Source organism: Podarcis liolepis (genome assembly GCF_965112155.1).
Source record: "Podarcis liolepis genome assembly, chromosome: 2".
NCBI classification, from domain to species: Eukaryota; Metazoa; Chordata; class Lepidosauria; order Squamata; family Lacertidae; genus Podarcis; species Podarcis liolepis.
In genome coordinates, this window is record NC_139555.1 from 89,136,866 (window position 1) to 89,159,474 (window position 22,609).

At 42.8% G+C, this 22,609-nt stretch overlaps 1 protein-coding gene across 3 annotated transcripts in view; it reads left to right on the forward strand.

Annotated features, from left to right (window-relative positions):
- Positions 1 to 262: 262 nt before the first annotated feature.
- SRGAP3 (SLIT-ROBO Rho GTPase activating protein 3) overlaps positions 263 to 22,609 on the forward strand; it is a 211,050-nt gene continuing 188,703 nt past the window's right edge. Inside the window, exon 1 of one of the 3 annotated variants that reach the window (XM_083491294.1) lies at positions 263 to 1,201. In XM_083491294.1, the coding sequence (XP_083347420.1) occupies positions 1,135 to 1,201 (67 nt within the window). In that variant the 5' untranslated portion in view covers positions 263 to 1,134. The remainder of the gene's footprint in view (positions 1,202 to 22,609) is intronic. The other 2 variants (XR_014522914.1, XM_083491295.1) reach the window with 2 other exon arrangements.

The following is a 22,609-nucleotide window of genomic DNA, read 5'->3' on the forward strand; positions in this document are numbered from 1 at the left end:
CCTCGAATTTACCCGTCCCTCCAAATCTTTTATTTCCGCAGGAGAGGAGGCCAGGCGCTGCTGTGAGACAGGACTGCTCCCGCAGATCCCCCCCCCCCTTTGCACGTTTTTGTTTGTTTGTTTTGCTTTGCTGGCGGGGCTGCTGCCGATTTCCCTGCCCCTTGCAGTGAGCCGAAGCGCCCTGCAGGCTGCAAAGTGCCCGTTGTTACAAAATGCGGGAGGCGGGGCCTTGCCTGTGCGTGACGTGGAGCGAACTTAATTCAAGCCCGCAGTCAAAAGCAGCTCCGTGCACCGGCGCCGCAGAGCGGAGCCAATGCATTCCCAGCAGCCAAACTAACTTCGGGCGCTCGCTCCCCCCCATCCCCACCCCTCGCCGCCTGTCACCTTCCCCGTTCGGCATCGGGAGCCTCGAGCCTGCTTGGAAAGGGGGGGCGTGTATGTCTGTGGGTCGAGGCGGAGGCGGGGATGCGATCTCCGTTTGCAACCTGACCTTCCCTTGGATTACAGCCAGAGAGCTTTTCACGCCGCTCCTCCTTGCTCTGGGTTTGCCTGCATGCTAAGGAAGGAGGAACCTTTGCGTGTGCTGCTGCTGCTGCTGCTTTTTCTTCTCTGATGTGCCCCTCCCCTCCCCTCAGCTGCTTCCAGGGCTTGGCTGTGTATTTATTTATTGATTGATTTATTGGATCGCCGCCTTCTCTTTCTTTTTTTTAAATCGTCCTCTCCAACACAGAACGTCTCTTTGAAGGCTACTTGGGTGCAGGTGACACACCCTCCTCCTCCTCCTCCCTCTCTCCCCCCACCCGCACCCCCGGCGCTTCATTCACTCCTCTTGTTAGTACAAGGGCAATAGCTGTAGATTATTGGATCTGCCCGGTTCTTCTTCTTCCTCTTCTGTGAAGCTGCTGCTGCTGCTTGATCGCCAGTCGCGGAAGGCAAATGCCGGGGAAGGGAGCGAAGAAGAGAAGCTGTGTTGTCTTTGCAGCAAAGTGAAAAACGGAGAAGGCTGCAAAGCTGATCCGGCGGAGCAGACCAAGCCGAGGGAGAGACTTTCTGCTCCTCCTAAAAGAAAAGATAAGAGGAGAGGAGGGTGGGGGAAAAAAATAATCCTTGGGATCTTGGTAGATCTTCCCGAAGATGTCATCTCAAGCAAAGTTCAAGAAAGACAAAGAGATCATAGCAGAATATGAAACTCAAGTAAAAGGTGAGTGGAAGCTGTACCTCTCTCTCACTCACTTTCACCCGGTCCCCTTTCCTCCCCTCCCCCAGCCTCCCTCCCCTCCTCCTTTCTCTCCTGCCGCCCTCCCATTTTCATTGTTATAAATCTTATTATGCACCGCTAATCTTATTGTGAAAGCCCTTGCGTTGTCCGAGCAAGCCCTGGCTGCCGATGGCTCGCTTTTGTGGACGGCAGAGGTCGTGCGGTTGTGGGGTGGGGGGTGGGAATCGCGGTGGGGGTAGTAAAAGCTGCATTGCAGTTGTGTGAATGGTGGCTTTTTAGCAGTCTCGGTTCAGAGTAAGAGCCTCACTTAAAAAAAAAGTAAGAAATCTTCACCACGGCGAGGTCTGGAGCCTTCTCGCGAAATCGCTTGATAAATGGTGCCTTCCTTCGATTAAAGCCCCATTTCTGTGTAGGCGGGGGCACCCATCTGTATATAACAGATATGTATGTGGCTGGCTAGATATGCATTTGCATAGATGGAGTATGTAGGCGTCGATTTATATACATGTGTGTGTATATCTCCCATATGTAGAATGATGCTTCTTGATGTGGTGCCTTTTACACCACATCAAATAGCATTTAAGAGGAAAGCATCTGCATGTCTTCATATGCCTGTGTCTTAAGCCTATCTTTTATTTATTTTTTAAAACTACACAGAGCACACCCCCCTTTCGTTGCTTTCCTTAGCTCTTAGGTTACACAACCCAGGGGAATGGGTAGGGCTGAGGACAAGCAATCTCAGCTGATCGGTGCTGGAGGCTCTGCACAGGGAGGAAGGAAGCTTGGGTATCTCTTCTGCTTCCACACCAGTACCTAGGGATGACACACCCTTGGATGAAGGTTCTTCTCTAATCTGGTGGGATCCAGCCTCTTGTTTCTGCCACAGCCTCATCTCTCTCCTCTTGTCCATTAAGCAACACCCCGAAGTGCAACATAAAACCCACGCACCACATTGCATTCTTGGTTTTTATCAAGCATTTAGAAAAACAGAACTCTCTTCCCTCTCATTCATTGATAAAATCAAAGCCCATTAGCAGTATAAACGTGAAACATGGTGCAGACTTCACCCCACACATTGTAGTGTTTACTATGGGACTGACATGACATGAAGTAGCAGTGTTTACGTCTGTTTTGCTAATCCATGGATTACTGATGGACTGATGCTGAAAGGGCAAGTAGTCTGGTTAGCTCTGCATGTGCATGTTCAGTGCTGAATGGTGAGTAGTGCCAGCAAAAGATTTGGGGTGGGGGTGTTTGATGGCAAAGTTAATGGTGAGCTCTACCATCTGCACCAACCATTGGTGCTCCTCCTGTGATTGTGACATAATGTCATAAGACGATATGTATGCTATTCATCAAGTAGTTAGATTTTGTTTTGCTTTTTTGGAAGCCTACATTACATTGTGTGTGTGTGTGTGTGTGTGTGTGTGTGTGTAAGGACTTAATAAAGTACTAGAAAACAACTTTCAAGGTGGTGCGTGTCTATTACGTTATTCGTTCTAGCCCATCCTTCAGTAAATGGCCATTGGGTGGCCTTTGAAAATATTAGTTTCATGCAGTATATGTTCACATAATAAAATAAAACTAAAATATTTTTTTAAAAAATCCGTAAATAAAATCATATGACACATATAGGCATGGAAGTACCAAAGTAAAACCAAGAGAAGACTATCTGTGTAAGCACCACAGTCCTTGTAATGAGTAGTTTTGGATGTTATCCAGCTAAGTCACACATGAAATAGACCCACCCAATCAAATGACTTAAGCGTATTGATTTCAGTGGCTCTAACAGAGCAGATCCACACTCTGATTAACATTGGGTATCACCCTCTGTGATGGGAAGGTTGGCATTAGACTAAACCATTTTACAGATATTTGAGTCTCTAGGGCTGCAGTTTGATATCCCTTGCCAAAATAGACAGGATGAAATCTGGGAACTCTTGCATGTTGGTGGAAATTTTCCCATTAACTTCAATAGAGGCAAGATCTGACAGATTAAAATGAAAGAGAACATATTATCCCATATAATTGTTCTTGGATATCCTGTAGTAGTTCCTACAGGAAACTTCTTAATCTGCTGCTGTTGCCATAATGTTGTGTTTTAGTCAGCGGTTATTTCATTGTTAGTAGTGGAGTAGCTTGCAGTGTCTTCCTGTGTGTGTGTGTGTGTGTGTGTGTGTGAGAGAGAGAGAGAGAGAGAGAGAGAGAGAGAGAGAGAGAGAGAGAGTGTTCTAAAAGGGCTATGGAGCTTTAAGACTAGGGATAGCTATGGGGATCTGGTCTTTCCTCTGTTAAATACAGTTAAATTTTATATTGAGAAGAAACGCTTTCAGATTTATTTCCTCTTCCCAGAGCACACTTGGAAAGCTTCTGAATAAAAATAATCAGAATGTACACACTAAGCACAATATTAATTGTAGCACTGAATTAAAACCTGGGAACCCTTTTGAGCAGCAGAATTAAGACTGGTTGAGTCACCTTCAAGGTGAGTTCCACCCCATCATCTCCCAGATGCTTTTAAGCAGGAGAGGGGAACCTTTTCCACCCCAACTCTCTATGCCAGCCATGGGCGTGGTCAGAGGCAGAAGGAGGCGGGGCAGCAGAGGTGATTATTACCTTTCCAGCTCCCAGCCATGCAACAGTCAGACGTGTCTTTACCCCATGTCTCTACTCAGGCAACCAAAAGTGTTATCAGAGTTGAAGGGCACATCCTAGCCTGCCAAAGTACTCAAGGCATGAGGATAGCCAGGAATTATGTTGGAGGGGTATCAGGTTTTGTGTGTTTTTTGGGGGGGGGGGGGAGAACCTCAGTTACCGTATTTTTCTGTGTATAAGATGCTCCCATGTATAAGACATCCCCTATTTTTGGGGACTCCAAATTAAGAAAACACCCCTCAACACTACCCGTGTATAAGACGAACTCCGATTTTAAACCTAAGGTTTTGATGAAAAAACCTAGTCTTATACACAGAAAAATACGGTAGTTATTTTGTATTGATTTACTTGATGGGGTTGGCAGCTGCCCCTCCCTGTCCCCTCTTGGCTACACCCATGACTTGAGGGCATGGACACAGCCTAGGGAAGGCTGGGGGGCAGGTGGTATGACATGGGTCAAATCCTGAGAGCTGAATGGATTCCTGCGTTGCATGAGGTTGGATTAGAAGATCCTTGGGGTCCCTTCCAACGCTATCATTCTATGAACGGAGAGATCTGGAGGGTCTTGTTTCTCCCCTGGCCCTAAGGCTCCCCATCCCTACTTTAAATAGATCCATGCTGCTTCTTGGATCATTGTCAGACCTTCTGAAAAGGGGTATTTTTGGGACTGGGAATTGATCTTTGGTCTTGTGTATCTGTTTGTTGTATTCGGCATTTTCGGTCTTAAGTGCTTCGCTTTGAACAGTGATGCAACTGTCACAACACATGCTGCTGTATGCTAATTGTCAGCCGTTCGTGTATAATTTGGGCAATTTTCATATTATCGTGCCCTGGATTCAAATAGTTGCAGTACATACTAACTCGGGGCTGGTGCTCTGCCGTAAAGCTGGCTCTTGATCTAAATAGCCACTCCCAGTTGAAGACGAGCCAGTTGGCAACCAAAGGGGAGTGCTTACAGTGGTGTTCCCAGGGTACATGAGGCAGGACTTGCTAACTGTGAAGGCAACTTGCTGCTTGAGTCAGGATCACATGATCTACATGGATGGCGTTTTGCTGGTGGGCCTGATGTGAGGGCTTCAGTTCCTGCAGTAAGTTGTCCTAAATCAGAGGTGGCTAACCAGAAGTTGTTGGGAGTCCCAGCCAGTGGGCTGGGATGATGGGTGCTGTAGTCCAGCAACGTCTAGAGGATCACAGTTGAGCTATACCTGTCCTACGTTATACAGCATTTGCTATCACCCATGGCAAGTTTTGGACATCTCCTGCTCTATATACCAGTGGGTCTGTAATATGGTTCACAGAATGTGGCCTCATCCCTTATCCTTCAACCTTTTATTGCTATGGACTGCTCCAAAAGTCTTTCCGATGTTCACTCATTTTGATCATCCAAGACTTCTCTTTCCTATTTCCTCTTCCAGATAAAAGAATGCATTTCTGCTTTTGGGTCATTGCACTGGGTCTTTTTATTTACTTAATGTGTCTCTCGTCTTTGGTATCTGAGCTGGCGTTCAGATGACAAGAAAGCCCAAGCATTTTGCTAAGAGAGCTGACTTGGCAGAGTATTTAATTCTTGAACTGAACATAAGAAGATGCCTGCAAGATTAGATCAATGATCCAGCCGTTTCCAACAGTGGTTTCCAACAGTGGTCAACGAGATGTCTCTGGAAAGCCCACGAGCAGGATGTGAAGGTGGGAGGGGCTGTGGAACAGCTGAAGTATTTTGTGGCAGGTCCCAAAGATTGTACATGCTTTTGGAATGTGAGAAAAGGGGGCTTCTGTATCTTCAGTTGCCTGTCTGGAAGGAGAATGTTTCTGACAAGTGTGAGAAAATGCTAACTAGATGCCGTCACCTGTAGCACTTGGATTTCCTATTGTGGCTGTTGTTGTTTTGTGAATAGCTTTGCTTTATTTTTGTAGTGTTAGTAGAATCTGCCAAGTCCAGCTGTTCATCCTAGGGTAATGGGCAGTACAGGTGATATGCTTTGGGGGGAGGCTTGCTGAGAGGGGCTGAATTCTACATGTGCCTTCTACTGTTTTGTGGCCTTTGGTTTCATTGTGACTAGTGGCTGGAGGTAGGGGGAAGGCAGGTGATAATTTACTTATTTACAAGCCACTTTTCCAGAGTTAACCCTCCCAAGTTGACTCACAACATTTTAAGATAACATTTCACTATGAAATATTGTAATCCATAAAACTGCCATCTGAAAATATTATGATAGCAGCAGAAAATTGTTTATATCATTAAATATCAGTTTCAGTATAAACAAGGGCATTTTTTCCCCAAGGCAGCCATTGAATACAGAGCATTAAAATGTCAGTTAAAAGCAGTTGGAGGTGGATTTCAAAGTCCATTTTAAAATTTGTCAGTGTGGGGGCACTGTAAAGCTCCAATAAAGAGTGTGGATCATGGTGACCAGTCTGTGAGTCCTGGAATACCTGCTCTGTGCCTTGCAGGCCATTTTCCCCCTGACTCCAGCTGCAAAAGCTGAGGCTGTTGAACAGAATCTTGGACTGAGGTATTGGTTGGGGATTTTTGCTGGGGGAGGTTGTTGCTGTTGTTGCTGTTCATTTTTTGTATATTTATTTCAGATTTTAAGATTTGTGTAGAAGTGGTTCAGTTTGGTTGTTTGCTTTTTGATGTCTTGCTTTTTGTTTATGTCTGCTTTTCTGTGTTTGCAGTAATGTAGTTTTTTATATGTTGTTTGTCCACTTTGTATGCTGCCTTTCCAAAGCCAAAACCATGCTCAATTAAAATGATTGATTGATTGAATCATTTCAAGGAATAGGCACTCCTTGCCACTGAGGGCACAGTGACAAAGTGAAACACAGGCTGGAATTCCAGGCTGATCTTTCAGAAGGAGTGCAATCCTCTCCAGAACAGGATGACTACCTAATTCCGGGACATGAGAACCACCATCCACAGCACCTCTATCTTACTGAGGTTCAGCTTCAGATTATTGGCTCTCAGCCAGCCTAGTATTGCTTCCAGACATTCGTCAAGCACCTGCACAGCATTTATGGATAGTTGCCTTGGACTGAATCCTAGGAAAGGTATGCTAGTATTGAACTGACAACTGTCAATTACCTCGTAAATAGATATGTGGCTCATAGCTTGGGGTAAGTACAGGTTGTTTTACATGTTACAAAATGGTCACATGGAAGGCATGTGCAGATATTGGTGTATTACCTACGTGTCATTGTGTCTTATGACGCTGCATGGGTGTGTGTGAGCTTACTGCCTGCTGTGGTATGAGCTGGGCAAAGTATATTGTGGTTTGTACTAGGTAAAGACAAATTTCTGCAATGGAGCAATGGTTCCATGGTTCCTTAGTGTCAACATGCTCTCCAGTCTTGTACTTTCGGAAAGTAGTGTCTGTTGCACATACATGTGAGGGAACTTTTAAGCTGTGACGATGGGTGATTTCAGTTCACAGCTGCTGTTACTGTGCTCCTGTCTGGTCATTATTTTTGCAGTGGGGATTGGCACCCTGTGGCAATTGTGCATTGTTCTGTTCATGAAGCTGAACTTGCTGCATGAATTGAGGCCATGAGGATTCAATGGGTTTCTTCAGTCCTGGCTTCTACTGATGTAGATCAAGAGCAGGGAATCCACGTAACATAGTCTGCTGTTTGAATTCGGTCCTTCACAATACGGTTGGGGTGAGAGGAACTTCCCTTGAAGATGTCAGGGTGCAAATAGTCTAAACTAGCTATAGTCTAAACTTTGTTAAACTGTACAGGTGCCTCTAGCACCAGGTGCCTTGTTTGCCCACACACCCATTCTTTGTTGTTGTTGTGTGGGTGACATTCAGTTTTGGTTACAGCTATACCATACATTTTAATTATTCTAATGGCACTTTTAACAGTCATAAAAATCCTGGAAATTGTAGTTCATGTTTGTTTGTTTTAAAAAACAAGTTACAGTGGTGCCTTGCAAGACGAAATTAATTCGTTCTGTGAGTTTTTTCGTCTTGCGAATTTTTTGTCTTGCGAAGCACGGTTTCCCATAGGAATGGCAGCACAGCTCCTACCTTCACAAACCCAAACCGTGTGCTGTGAGTTGCTCCTCGAAGTCAAGTCGCAACTGCACCTCTTCAAGCAATGCACCCTGGGTATTAACAGTTTTAAGAAAAAGGAAACAAACTTGCAAGGGAAATTCGTCTTGCGAAGCAACTCAAAAAATGAAAAACTCTTTCGTCTTGCGAGTTTTTCATCTTGCGAGGCATTCGTCTTGCGAGGTACCATGCAAACAAATCTAACACTAACAATAAAAAATAGTCAAGGTACAAAAATATAGGCTGCATGCATTTTCCATTGCATGATAATACGCTTGTGTGTAGAATGTGTATATTCACAATTGTTTTTCCATCCTAACAAGTCTTTCCAGATTTCACCATTTGTCTGTGGTGTGTTTGTTGTTGTCATCAGGTCTTGTGGCCATCTTATAAATCCAAGCCATTGGATGGCAAAATCATTGTTGTTTAAGGGTGCTGGGAGTTATAGCTCTGTAAGGTCAGCACCCTGAACAAACTACAGCCCCTAAGATTCTTGGTGTGTGTGTGTGTGCCACAATCATTCAAGTGGTATAAGAGTGCTTTAGATGCATGATGCGGATGTAACCTTTCTTGCATGGAGGTGGATGTAGATTAACGCAGAAGGGAACCAGGCTCAGTACAGTGGACTAGATTAGTAGATGATCAGATTCTCACCTGCTGTGTGATTCTAAGCCTGTAAGCATAAAATAGCTAATTGCTCTGTTCCTAATGCTCACAAGGTGGCTTTTAAGATGAAGTGAAATGTAACGGCGCCTGGAAATTGTCAAAGAAATAGTTTGGGGAGGATTGTTTGTGTAATGGCTTTTGATCATGGTGTTATAAAACTCTGCACCAAATTACAGAGTAGCTGATTATTCCAGGCAGTGAGCAATCCAGCATTGAAAACGAAGACCTGGAAAGGAAAGCTTTTAATTGTTCCTTCCTGAAAAGGGCATATTTTGTGCTTATTTACCTCTTTGCATCAACACAAGATGATATATGTTGCATTAATGAATTGTATAAGCTAATGATAACTTAATGCTGAGGGCCAGGAATGGTCTGTGCATCTAAAATTGCAAGGTGCTTTAGCAGGTCAGCTACTGGGAGCTCAGAGAACGAAGCTTTATTTGGAGATGGCAGGGTTGAGGTTGCCCTGACAATTGCTGATTGGAGGCGAGCCACTATTAAATTGAAGAAGTTGGGAAAGCACTGGAGTATGAGGCTGGGAACATGAGCCAAATGGGAGCCATGGGTCAAGAACTCAAAGAACCAGAGCCAACAGAGGCTGAAACCTAGGATTAATGGGGGCTGTGTGGTGGTGGCTGAAAGCATAAGTGGCATTGCTTGTTCACTTGCCTTCCCCTGCAAGATCAGGCCACCCCAAAATGGATGTGACATTTGCACTGAGGGTTCCTGCCATCTTCTTAATGTGTAGTTCTTTGTAAAGCCTGGAATTGTCACCTGATTGAAAAAATTGCAGTTGGTTGACCAGCAGAGGCATACCCAGGGGCTGGCAAAACTGGCCCCCGCTAACAGCGTTAGGCCCATAGGTGGGGGAGCAAAAGGCGTTGGAGGTCACTGTGCACCACCTGGAGTGTCCCCTTGGCTTAACACTAGAACACCTGCTTTGTCTGCAGAGGGAATCCGCCAGGATCTCCAGCAGGAAAAGGTGTTGGGATGGAAAGCGGTCCTTGAAGCAGCTTCCAGGCAGACAGCAACATGGGCACCCCATCCAGCCCTAGTGCGTTCCTCTTGTCCAGGCAACCTCATCTGCTTCTCAGTTGTTGTTTTGTGGGCTTGGTCAATGTAGACAATACTGGGCAAGATGGACCAATGGTCTGACTCAATATAAGGCAGCTTCTTATGTTTTAGATTTACTCCTGAATGTGGCTACGTAACTTGGTTCTGAAGCAAGAAGCATTTTTTTTTTAGATGACTTACAGATGTAGACCAACATTAGAATGGTCATTTCATTCTGTATGTGAAAGAAGGTGAGATATCTTTAAAGGCGGCACTTGCAGTTTGTGGTTTTGAAAATAAGTACTTCTGTTAATTGGGAAGCAAATTTTTAAAAGTTTAGTAGAAGCTAGGGGAAAGTGTCCCCTAAATACTGTTTTGCAATCTGTTAGACTCATATTAATTTCAAATGTTTCAGTCCTACTAGTTTTGGCTTCAGCCAACTGGAAACAATGGATTGGAATGAGGCAGGGGCTGTAGGCCGAGGTGTGATAAGACAGAACTAGGCCTAGAATAAAATGAAGTCAGATATTAAATAATGGACATGATATGGGGTGCCAAGTTGGACAGCGTCCTTGGACAGCAGCAGTATTGTAATGGCAGCAGTTCTCTTTTCTGTGTTTTCTGTATGTTTTCTTTCCTCTGAAGGCCTAAACTGAAAATAATAATTTTGCCAAAACTTGACAGCATTATAATCTCTAGTAAATCCTACAAATGCCAGCTCAAGTCTGGGACTCAAACCATCTGGTTCATAGGTGGCGTTCTGTCCTGCAGTTGAAACAGTTTAGGCCAGTTGTGGTTCTGTATTTCTTCTGTTGGCTGCTGTAGTTCATAACAGATCGATAGGTGGGATATAAATATGAACATATTTTTCAAGGCAGGCAGTATTTGGGGGAAAAACCTTCTCCTTGCAATCTTGAACATTCACGAAAGGGGTCCAAAAACCTTTAGTTAAAAGCCCTCTTGCCTTTTGAAGTTCTGTCAGCAGTGATGGCAGCCTTCCAACCCCATGGTCTAAAATTTATAACCCCCCCACACCCCCACATTATACTTCCCAGTCCTTGTTTCAAAGTACTGCTTTGGCCAAAAGCTCTTTGAAAGCCAGTGTGAGTGGTGTTATGGTGTCTTTTTGTCTGTACCAGATTGTATCTCTAAACTGGGTTTTTCCCTTAAAAATTTGTCATCTTAAACTCCTCAGGGGCCATAGCTCAGTAGTAGAGCATCTCTTTCGTATGCAGAATGTCCCAGGTTCCATCCTCAGCATCATAGGGCTGGGATAGAATCCTGCCTGAAGAGCTGCTCTTGGTATCAACAATACTGAGCTAGATAAGCCAATGGTTTGACTCGGTATAAAGAAGCTTCCCATGTTCACCTCTATGTTAAAAGATAAAGGGTTGGTTGAAGATTATTCTGAAGATTTATATCTAGCACATTTTTTATGAGAAGTGAGGTGCTGGGGCTCATATCTTGATAAAAGTGCTATGGATACCAGCACAAAATGGTTACCATGGGCAGCAAAAAACATGGAGGTACTGTCACACAAAAAATAACTCTCTATACATATCATGCTTAGGTCTCAGTTACAGACTCTCTAAAAAGAATGACTCCTCCAAAATGAAGTAGGCTAGTAAGGAGGAAGGGAGGGGAGAGAAACCTAATAGAAACAGCATGTTGGCAGTAGAACAGCTGACATATGAAAATGATAATGAGAGAAAATTGAAGAGGCATGTCCCCCTGTACTAGGGATGGGGCTCAACATCTGAGCATAAGGCTGCAATGTCTTGCAGAATGCTAGATCAAAATGAGAGGTTTGGTAAACAGAAGTTTGCGCATTATTTCCAGGAGAGAAATATGCCTGGCTGGCTTGAGATAAAGGCAATGATGATGGAAAGTACCTGCCCCAAAAGGAGAAATCTAGTACAGAGTAGGTGACAGCCAGCATGCATACATTCAAAAACATGCACGCACTCCATGCATTTTATTACAGTGGAAGGCTCCAAGGCATTCAATAAGCTCTGACAAATATTATAGCTATATTAAATGGCGGTTTTCTGATCCATTGTATCAGGAGCTATAAAGGAGGGAGCTCGAGTGTGAATCTGTGCTCTGTAATCCATTAACCATCAAGTGATAAACTAGACTATAAACAGAAAACCCCCACAGAGCGAGTGAAGGCACACTTAGTGCAGCCAGATCCAAACATGAAAAGATACCATTATGAAACAGATGTGGAACATTCTCTGGGGTATTCTGCGAGAGTCTCTCCTCCCCAGTTTTTTCTTTTAACAAGGACATCTGCAAACCCTCAAGTGTGCTACCTGAATACAGAAAGTACAAGGAAAATGTACACACATTCCTGTTTTTCTAGAAAATGGGGTGCTGGAACTCTCCATGAATACCTCCCTTGTTCTCTGATAATGGCAATGGTGCCCACCTGAGAGGTGCCAGAACAGAATTCTGTTGAGTTCTGGCTGGCTGGCTGAGGAAAAAGCTACACACACACAGTCAGTACTTAAAGGAGTTCAACTGTTTCCGTGTAGCACATTGCCTAAATTCAGCTGAGGTTCTCCCACAATAAACAATGGGAAATCCTTGCCTTCCAACTGCTGGTATGACAAATTAGAAGTCTTTAGCAAATACTGCTTGCCTCCAGTTTCAGGAAACAGCATTTGATTTCTGTAGGTTGGGTACTCCTTCCCCTGATCCCATCTTGAATCCAAGATGGCTAACCACAGTAAGAATATGGAAGAGGAGGCCAAAGGTTGTTAAAATGTTCTCTTAGCAGGGTTGGAAGGGGATGGATAACAGACAATGAAAGGACAGTCTCCCCCAACCGCTTCTCAATGATCAAAATCTGCAAGAGAGACTTTGAGAAGAACAAAATTGATTCGACCAAAATTTTGTGAAATTATCCCAGTAATTTGAGGACAGATGCTTTCATGAAAAGCCCCCAGATTCTGTTTCTTTGAATGGTTTCACTCATTCGTCGGCAAATTTACTTGGGCTGGGCAAAACCACTGAGTCTAAACCTTGCCGATCAGAAGGTCGGCGGTTCAAATCCCCGTGACAGGGTGAGCTCCCGTTGCTCTGTCCCAGCTCCTGCCAACCTAGCTGTTCGAAAGCACACCAAAAAGTGCAAGTAGATAACTAGGTACCACTCCAGCGGGAAGGTAAATGGCGTTTCTGTGCACTGCTTTGGTTTTGGTGTTCTGTTACGCCAGAAGTGGCTTAGTCACGCTGGCCACATGACCCGGAAAAACTGTCTGCGGACAAATGCCGGCTCCCTCAGCCTGTAAAGCGAAATGAGCGCCGCAACCCCAGTCGTCTGGGACTGGACTTAACTGTCAGGGGTCCTTTACCTTTACCTTTTTAGAGCTGGGCAAATCTGTCACTTAGGGTTTCTCTCTTTCTCATTTTTCCAATTTTGAGTTGAGTTCTCCACATTTCCGCAACAGTTTATTAATTGTTTTTTTGAAGTCCTCATAAAAATTGACCAGCATTTTAGTGTGAGTTTCTGTTAATATACATTTTTATATGCAGTTTTGCCTTATGTACATATTTCTGCAAATCATATTTCTATAATATTTATATTTTCCAAAATGTTTATTTGTGTACATGTTCACTAACATACAGTATGCAGCTGTATATGTATTTACCTTAGTACGCATTGCTTGTTCTATCACAGAATCACAGAGCTGGAAGAGACCACAAGGGCCATTGAGTCCAACCCCCTGCCAAGCAGGAAACACCATCAGAGCACTCCTGACATATGGTTGTCAAGCCTCTGCTTAAAGACCTCCAAAGAAGGAGACTCCACCACACTCCTTGGCAGCAAATTCCACTGTCGAACAGCTCTTACTGTCAGGAAGTTCTTCCTAATGTTTAGGTGGAATCTTCTTTCTTGTAGTTTGGATCCATTGCTCCGTGTCCGCTTCTCTGGAGCAGCAGAAAACAACCTTTCTCCCTCCTCTATGTGACATCCTTTTATATATTTGAACATGGCTATCATATCACCCCTTAACCTCCTCTTCTCCAGGCTAAACATGCCCAGCTCCCTTAGCCGTTCCTCATAAGGCATCGTTTCCAGGCCTTTGACCATTTTGGTTGCCCTCCTCTGGACACGTTCCAGTTTGTCAGTGTCCTTCTTGAACTGTGGTGCCCAGAACTGGACACAGTACTCCAGGTGAGGTCTGACCAGAGCAGAATACAGTGACACTATTACTTCCCTTGATCTAGATGCTATACTCCTATTGATGCAGCCCAGAATTGCATTGGCTTTTTTAGCTGCCGCGTCACACTGTTGGCTCATGTCAGGTTTGTGGTCAACCAAGACTCCTAGATCCTTTTCACATGTACTGCTCTCAAGCCAGGTGTCCCCCATCTTGTATTTGTGCCTCTCATTCCCCCCCCCCAAGTGCAATACTTTACATTTCTCCCTGTTAAAATTCATCTTGTTTGTTTTGGCCCAGTTTTCTAATCTGTCAAGGTCGTTTTGAAGTGTGATCCTGTCCTCTGGGGTGTTAGCCACCCCTCCCAGTTTGGTGTCATCTGCAAATTTGATCAGGATGCCCTTGAATCCATCGTCCAAGTCGTTGATAAAGATGTTGAATAAGACCGGGCCCAAGACAGAACCCTGTGGCACCCCACTAGTCACTAGTCATTCTAGAGAACTGCATTGCATAATTTGGAGACGTCTGCAGTTTGAAGGGTCACGGTGCTTTGCAAAGAGCGAACTGGGTAGATTTGCCTTTAGGTACTATCTGAACCCAATCTTTCGCTCCCTTCCCTCTTGGCAGTTAGTCACGTAATGTTGGAACCCGGTGAGACTTGCTTCTGATTAATAACAAACCCATGTATGTCTAATCTCTGTTTCTCCCCTACCTGCCGTACCACCAAAAAACATGGGACACCTTTTAAACATTTGGACGTGCATTCAAATAAAACATCTTTGGAATTTTTGTAAGACATGCTCATCAAAAAGGAAGGGAAAAAAGAAAGAAATCCATCTGTGAAAACATATTTCTTAGTAGTTGAGGTTTAAAAATAACTGTACTGCAACTCTTGGAAAAAATGAGCTGCCCTAGGGGTCCTGTGCCCACTCTGGCTGTTCTCATTTGCACCTCTCCTGCAGATATTCATTCAGCAGTAGCCCCCAGTGTGTGACGAAGGAGGCAGACATTTTTATGGTGGCAGGCATTTTTAATTTTCTAAAATTAAAAAATGACCTCAGAACAGGCTTTGTTTGTTTGTGGAAAAATGAAATTTTGGGACTTGGACCCCTTCCCCCAAAAGAATTTTGTGTCTCCATCAAAACGAAGAAGCAGGCAATTTTCAATATAGATGAAACTTCTCAAAAATATCATTGTCTGCATGTACTTTTGTAAACATTTGTCCATTTGGCATAGCCCTGGAGTGAGCTTGCCATTTTGTGTACTCAAGTGCTAACGTTCAAACCCTGACCGATCTCCGACTCTCCTCATTCATTAGAAAAGTCACAGACAGTGAAACACAGCCTCCTTTCAGAGGTGGACAGTGCAGCCACATCATTACTTCTGATGGCTTTAATGGGATTTATGTAGTTCCACTATTAAACACCCACTAAAGCCATTATCCAGGAACTTCTGCCAGGCCGACTAAAGCATTTCTAAGAGAGCTGATATGTAAGAAAGAAAAGAGCACAACTTCTGTCTATTTTTTTTAGATGGACCAGGGTGCTTGTCTTTGGTGGGTTTGTGAAGAATAGTTGTGAAGTTTATTTAGTTGCTTGCACTCTGAATAAGAAGAATGGAGCTTGAGTATCAGGGAGCTCAGTTTTTCATGCCACACTGTGCTAAAAGGACTAGAAAGGAGCAAGAACCGGTGTGTTCATGTGGTCCAAATAAGTCATAGTTTGAGTTACCATTATATGTGAACGAGGCCAATGTAAGTGAGAACATATTGGTCTATTTGGTATGATTTATGGCAGTTCTTACAAAATCTGGTGGTCTAAATCTTTTAGATTACCGTAGCGATTTTCTTAATTGTGTCCATTCATGAGAGGATAGAGTTTTATGAACGGAGAACCATGTGGCAGCCCCATGCACCTTTGGACCATGCTTAGGGAGTATAGTCCAACCCTAGATGTTATAAATTTGCAAAACAGGCTGGAATATAGAAGAAATGAAACTGTAGTAGCTCAAAAGTAGACTAGATGGGACCAGATACTTTGGGGGTTCAGTTTTTGCTGATGCAAAAGTGCTAGGGAGGCATTATGAACTATGTTTTTGAACACTGGGGGGGATGGATGGACGGACAGGGAGGATAAGGATACTAACTCTTCCCCCTTAGTTGTTGCCCCCCAAGCTCATGGAGGGTGACCTTGTGGTGTGTTTCTGTATCTGCAGAATCTCCCTGTGCCTTATCACCCTGATTTTTCCAGGGTTCTAAAATGCCCATGGGGTTTTTATGGATACAACCTGATACAAGCCAGTCTCCACAAGAAGGCCAATGGGCTCCCCATCCCCATCGCTCTCCTTTGCATGTTATCTGAACACCGGATTGTAAAACCTGTAAATAGATGCACTAAAATAAATGCTAATGAGAATAAGTGGGGTGGAACATTTTCACTACTGCATTTTTCTGTGAAAAAGGATCCTTATGTGAAAAAACTTTGCTTTATCACAAAAATTAACCCGTAGCGTCATGAATGGATATGGTACCAGATTGGGCAGTTTCAAAGTTATAATTAACTTTGTTTTCAGGTGACCTATTTCCTGGAAGCATATAATTGCATAACTATTTGGGCGTGTTAAAATCAGTATATTAACAATTTAGTGCCATTTTCTCTTGTATTTAATTTATATAAAGGAACTGCATGCTGTTGAATTGTAAATATTTTAGGATCACAATTATGTAAGTAAAAACAAAATTAAACTACATTAAAGCTACCATATATGAATAAATGCTGTTGGTTGAGTAGGCTTGTATAGGACTGGGCATTTCATATGTTCTGCTGATTTTCCCCCATAACTGAATCTTTCATTTCATATACTTTGGGCAATTAGAGAAAACTGAGGTGTTTATACAGCTTGTAAAAATAACACTGGATAATTCTTTCAATTTTCTCCACTAAGTTAAATCAACATGCTAAATTGGACCCCAATCAATTTAGGCCACTGAATAATTTTCTACAAAACACACATCATTTCAGTGGTGAAGGGATTGGAACTTATTTAATGTAGGCAAATTAAAGTTCATTCCAAAAGACATGGTAGATTCTTGAATATCTAGCTCTTAAAAATAAGCTTTCAGACATAATACTTTGGGCTGCCATCCTACAACACTTACATGGGAGTAAGCACCACTGACTTTTATGAGTTTGCCTTGTTTGTGTCATACATATGATTGTGTTGTTTTGTCTTGCCAGAACAATAAGTGTATATTCTCAGATCTCTAAAACTTGGCTGAGTTAATATGCTTTAATGGTAGAAAGGCAATTGTTTTTGATACAGCCTTATAAATATAGCAGGGAAATATGTTCACTGGTGGTTAGGTAGTGTTTTTGTTTTGTTTTGTTTTGCTTTTGGCTAAATCTTTCATTAACTGTTGCAAATTCTAGTTTGGTGTTCATCTTTTGGCAACCTCTATATTAGACTGCAAAATATACCCATAATCATATTTCCTCTTTTGCTTTTTTATCAACAGTAGCTGTAAAAGGCCTTGTCTTCTACTAGTACATTTGAGGGGGCCATGAAAATAGTTGTGAATGGAGCACTAGACCCTTCAAGCTTGAATCTTGTGTGGCATGGAAATTTCTTCATAATTGCTCTATGAAATGGGATAAAATTAAGACAAAGTAGTGAGGATCATATCATGAATGTGACTTCTAGAAAAACACGGCATGTAAAAAATTTTCTTGGAGCATAGCTGCATTCTGAGCAGAGATATGGACTTTGCTATGCTAGTACAGCATTAAATATCCCCAGTGATGCTGGAATCTGTTTCCCCATGGAGATAAAAGTACTGGGTTGTGCCTAGGATTAAGGATGCTTTAAAAAACATGGTAAACTGTGGAGTTGCTGAACTGCAGTCTCAGAAATCCTCCTTCAGTTCTCTTGGTGTGTTCTTCCCCATGTCTGTTGCCTACCTCTTCACCCATGCTTGCTGCTACAGGGCAGAAGATAAATTTTGCTTCCTTTAGCAGCCCAGGAAAGGGCATCTTGGCCAATAGAAGAACCAGGAGAGAAATGGAACTGGAAATGTGTGCTGTTAATGACTTGGGATGATGCTCTAGCAATCCTCACAAAAGTTGCTTAGTCCAAGTGAGGTCCAGCTCCCTGACTTCAGCATTCTAAAGTTATAATGGAGAAACTGCAGTCTTTACTCTCTTAACATGCTCAGAATCTTGGCTTAAGTGTTTGGAAGGCAGATTTGTCATATAGAGGTAATGGTAAATCTTTTCAGTCTTTTTCTTACGGTATGTTCCTAAACAGAGCCCTCCTTATGAAATTCTTCATTTAGGGATTCCATACTTGTTAACTGGTTACATTTATATTCTCCCTTTCCATTTAAAAATGCTCCAGGTGGTTATTTTCATAGCATTTTTGGAATCAGTGGAAACCTCTTCATTCTTGAAAACTTTTGTGCTAGATTGGTAAATGCTTATACAGATGCTGTTTTAAAATTGTTCTATTCTGGGGTGGGTTTTAAAAAAATATTTTTGCTTCAAGCAATCTCTCCTGTCCTCCCTTTATTTATTACAAGATACTTTGAGGATTGCTGTGAATTAACAGGAATTTAACACAACTGAACAACACTGCCTTTATTTGTTCATTAGGGCAGTGTGATAGATTCTGAGTGAGATAGTTAAGAGAAATGAAATAATAATCAAGGAAAAGGGTGTTGGTTGATATGTAACTATTATACCTTTTTTCATTGTGACTCTGCGTGAACAGCACTGGCACTTAGCACCTGTCTAGAGAACAGACAGACGTGGATAAAAAGGGACTACAGGTGGAATAATTTTGCCTCCATTGAGAGTAATTGAAGCTGCACAAGGACTTTCAGCTGGTGTGTGTTTGTAAGCATGTAGTTTCTTCAGCGGTGGCTGACAGACTGCTTGACTCTTTAGTTCAGAGTTCTGAGGTAGTTGCACCTGCCTTCTTCCTGAAAAATATATATGAACTGTGGGCATTGGTTTGGAATTGGCCTTGCCACATGAAATCCTGATTCTTCTCCAGTGCCGAGCTCTGAGTTCTGCAGGCACGATGGGAAAGGCACAAGATTGATGGCCAAACTAGTGTTCACTTTGCTGGCATGCCCTATTTCTGTTCTAATAGCAAGGCTGGAGGAAACACACTGGTTGAAGAACTGACTGTTGACCCCTTTTTCATAATTTACATCTTGGTGTGAAATCAGAATCCTGAATCTTAAGCACGAATAACTGTGATGGATGTCTCTGGAATTGGTTTATACCCTAGGGGTTTATATGTGATGACAGTTTTCATCCTTTACTCTTTCTGTAAGCATGCATTATTATGGTGCTTGATTCAAATGCAGTCCACTCTGCATGAGGATATTTCACACACGGATTGAGGAGGCTTAATACAGTATACAGAATGAAGCACTAGCCAGGAGGCCACGAGCAAGAGTTGCACTTTTTGCTATTCATAATAAAGATTAATTGATCCTCCCTAATGGAAACAAATTGAATCTATCATAGGTGCTTCCTGTTAAGCTAACATCCAGAACAATTTCTGCATATAGGCCAGTAGAGTTCAACTAAGTCAGCAGGTTCTTGGAAAACTCTGCCTGTCAGAATCCACTTAATCTTTTGGGTTAGCAGATGACTGGATGGCAATTCTTTCATCCGGCAATTGGAAGGCAATGGATATCATGGTTGGTGTCATACAGAAAGCATCCAAAATTGTACTTGTGCCTGTATGCATGCAAGACTGAACTGCAGGAGTAGTGTGTGTGTGTGTGTGTGTGTGTGTGTGTTGAAATGTTTTTATTGCTGAACCATTTGTCTTTAGGTTAAGGTTATCAGAAGGAAGGAAGGCAATTTCATGGGTGCCATGGTCCTTCACAGGCACTACATGGCAGCCAGAGCATTAATTCTAAGGTAAGACCATCCCTTCCTTGTGTCAAAGCCTTTACCCAGCACTGCTTATTTTAGCAGTGTGGTTTATGATAGTGACTAGAAACAGTTTCTTAAAATTATTTCTTAATTTGTGTGACTGCATCAGATATGGCACTATAGTGCTTTAAAAATACCAGGAAAAGCGGTTTAATGCTTATGGAGAATATTTAATGTTTGTTTGTTATTGTTTTAAAGCAGGCTTCCTCAACCTTGGCCCTCCAGATGTTTTGAGACTACAATTCCCATCATCCCTGACCACTGGCCCTGCTAACAAGGGATCATGGGAGTTGTAGGCCAAAAACATCTGGAGGGCCGAGGTTGAGGAAGCTTGTTTTAAAGGAAGATCTATTCGGTGACCTCTGTAACTGCCATGAGGCCTTATGTTACAAGCCTGTTTAGCAGTGGTTGCTAGGTGACAGGTTTTGCAGAGATGGAGATTCACAGTACTAGGAGGTTGTAAAGCCTTGTGAGGGAATTGGTGGCAGCAAAGGAATTAAAAATGTAGTTAAGTGAGGCTGAGGGAGTGGGATCCCTGGCATTGTGGCAACAGAGGTAGGAGCTCTCCACACAGCTAATTAAAAATAAACAAATGGGGTTATAAAATGGTGCCCACAGCCAAAGTTGTAACGACTGTGATAGGTTTTTCTGCCCCATGTATCACTTTCCATGTCAAAACTGACCCTTGGAAACAGATGGAAGAGTGGTGCTAAGAATTTCTGCACCTGTGCTGTTCTTCTGTTTGCTTGCACCAAGCTTGTGCATCTTCCTGTCAATTGTTGTCCCACACTTTTCAGTGTAGATCTCCATCACCTTTTTAACTGTTAAAAGTTAGGTACTTGGAGGACTTCCGGGTTAGCGCCTCCGGCAATGACGGATTTCCTCTGATCAGGAGGAATCCGCTCCGTGGCAATCAGGGTCTGGACCGCCACGGCAAGGCGGAGATCCACTAAAAACCACAGGCGGGAGAAGCCTGTGGACGTGGGATTCGGCTGGCACCTTTTGTGCCTCCCCTACTCGCGGGGAAACCCGGTTTCGGGGATCCAGAGCGACGGGTGAGTGGCGCGGTGCTTCGAATCGACTGCTTCTTTCACGGAGTGAAGCCGCATTGCTGTTGCCGGAGAGCGCTGACTTTTTCCTGTGGACAATTGGACTCTAAACAACTACCCGTGAGTAGAACGGAAAATTAGATCTCTAAATATCTTAATTTGGCATCGAAACGGGAAGGTTCCAAACAGGAAGTCCGCCTTCCTCTTTTGTAAATAGACTGAAGCAAAGACGTTGCAAGCTAAAGCCTGGAAAGTCTCTTTGTAAAGGATTAAATCTCCATTGGCTAAAATTAATAAACCCCACTTGGAAGCAGGAGAAGAGGGGGAAAATTTTAGATCGTTCAAGCCTGCAGGAGAGAGAGTGAAGAAAGATAAATTACCACCGTTTCGAATCTGGGAACGGACTGCCAGTAAGATTGATGTTTTGGGAAAGTTCATTGACTTTGAATAAAACGTATGTTGACAGATTGTTAAATAAAAGAAATATATTGTTTCCATTGTTTCCTTTTGCACTTAAAAAGGAGTAAAAAAATAACTGAAAATCGAAACTAACTTTGTTGCTGGATCTGCGCTTAAAAGGATGGATACAAATAGAAATTGTCTCCTCTAGAGGGAGCTTTTGAAACTGTTGCAGGAGTGGAGCTGGGGAATTTTCCAGCTGTAGAGATTAAAGACCGTGAGAATCAGAGATTGACCTTGGACAAGAATGTTGACAGAAGAAGCCTTGGTGATTGCATTTTGCAAGACAAGTGCCTTATTGGAACAGCTTCATGAGAAGACGGACGTGAGGATTATTAAAATTGACAATTTGGGACAAAAAAATGACTGATTTGGGACAAAAAGTGAATACCTATGCAGAAACTACTCAGGATTTGATTCAGGAATCTGTTTTGACATGGCAAGCTGTGGAGAAGACGAAGGAGAAAGATGTTGTTGAACCTCAAGTAATTCAAGTGGAGAGAGCTCCAGCCTCACAGAGGCAATTTGATGAACATAAGCTGCTACCTCTTATGATCGAATCTAGAGAAAGCCAGATTTGGTGGTATGGAGCCCTGCTTGGATTGGAGAAGGAAAGTTGGATAGATCCTCTTATGCAGGGATGTTCTGGCCTTTGGGATTTGGATTTGGGTCAGGAGGAGATTGGCGCTCTGAAATATTTTTTGGACTTTAGTTCTGACTATGGCGAATGGGTTGACCTCTCGAGAAGGAATAAAGACATTGTTAGGTTGGAGTTTCCCCGAGATCTACTCCTCAGCGCCAAAGGAAGGAAATTAAGAACAAGATCAGCAGAAGACAAAGTAAAGTGCATGTATAAATATGAAGAAGATCTGCAGAAGGGACATGGAAAAGAGTTAAGAGCCTTGGACAGAAGGTCACCAGGTTGATGGACTATATGGAATTGATAGAAAGGACTGACAGAATCCGAGACCAGGGAGAAGAGACGGTGGAGGAAGATTGGAAAAAAGTTTAAAAAATTTATTTAGAGAAATATTGTAAAATTAATGAGTGTTAGAAAAATGTTGGAATGAAATTATACGGCTTTAGTAGAAATGTTATAAGGAGTTAAGTATAAATAAGTTTTAGGGTTTTAATGGTAAGATAAGGTTAAAATAAATTAAGATAATTAAATGACAGAAAACAGTGAAAGATGGAAAGGATTTGTTGAAATAATTAATAACTAGAACACAAAAAGGGAGGTGTGAGGAGGTCGATGAAACAAGTTAATGAAAGATAAAAATATGGAAATATGGGACGTGTTTTTAATTGTTTTTGTTTTTATTTAGATGTATTGTGTCTTTTG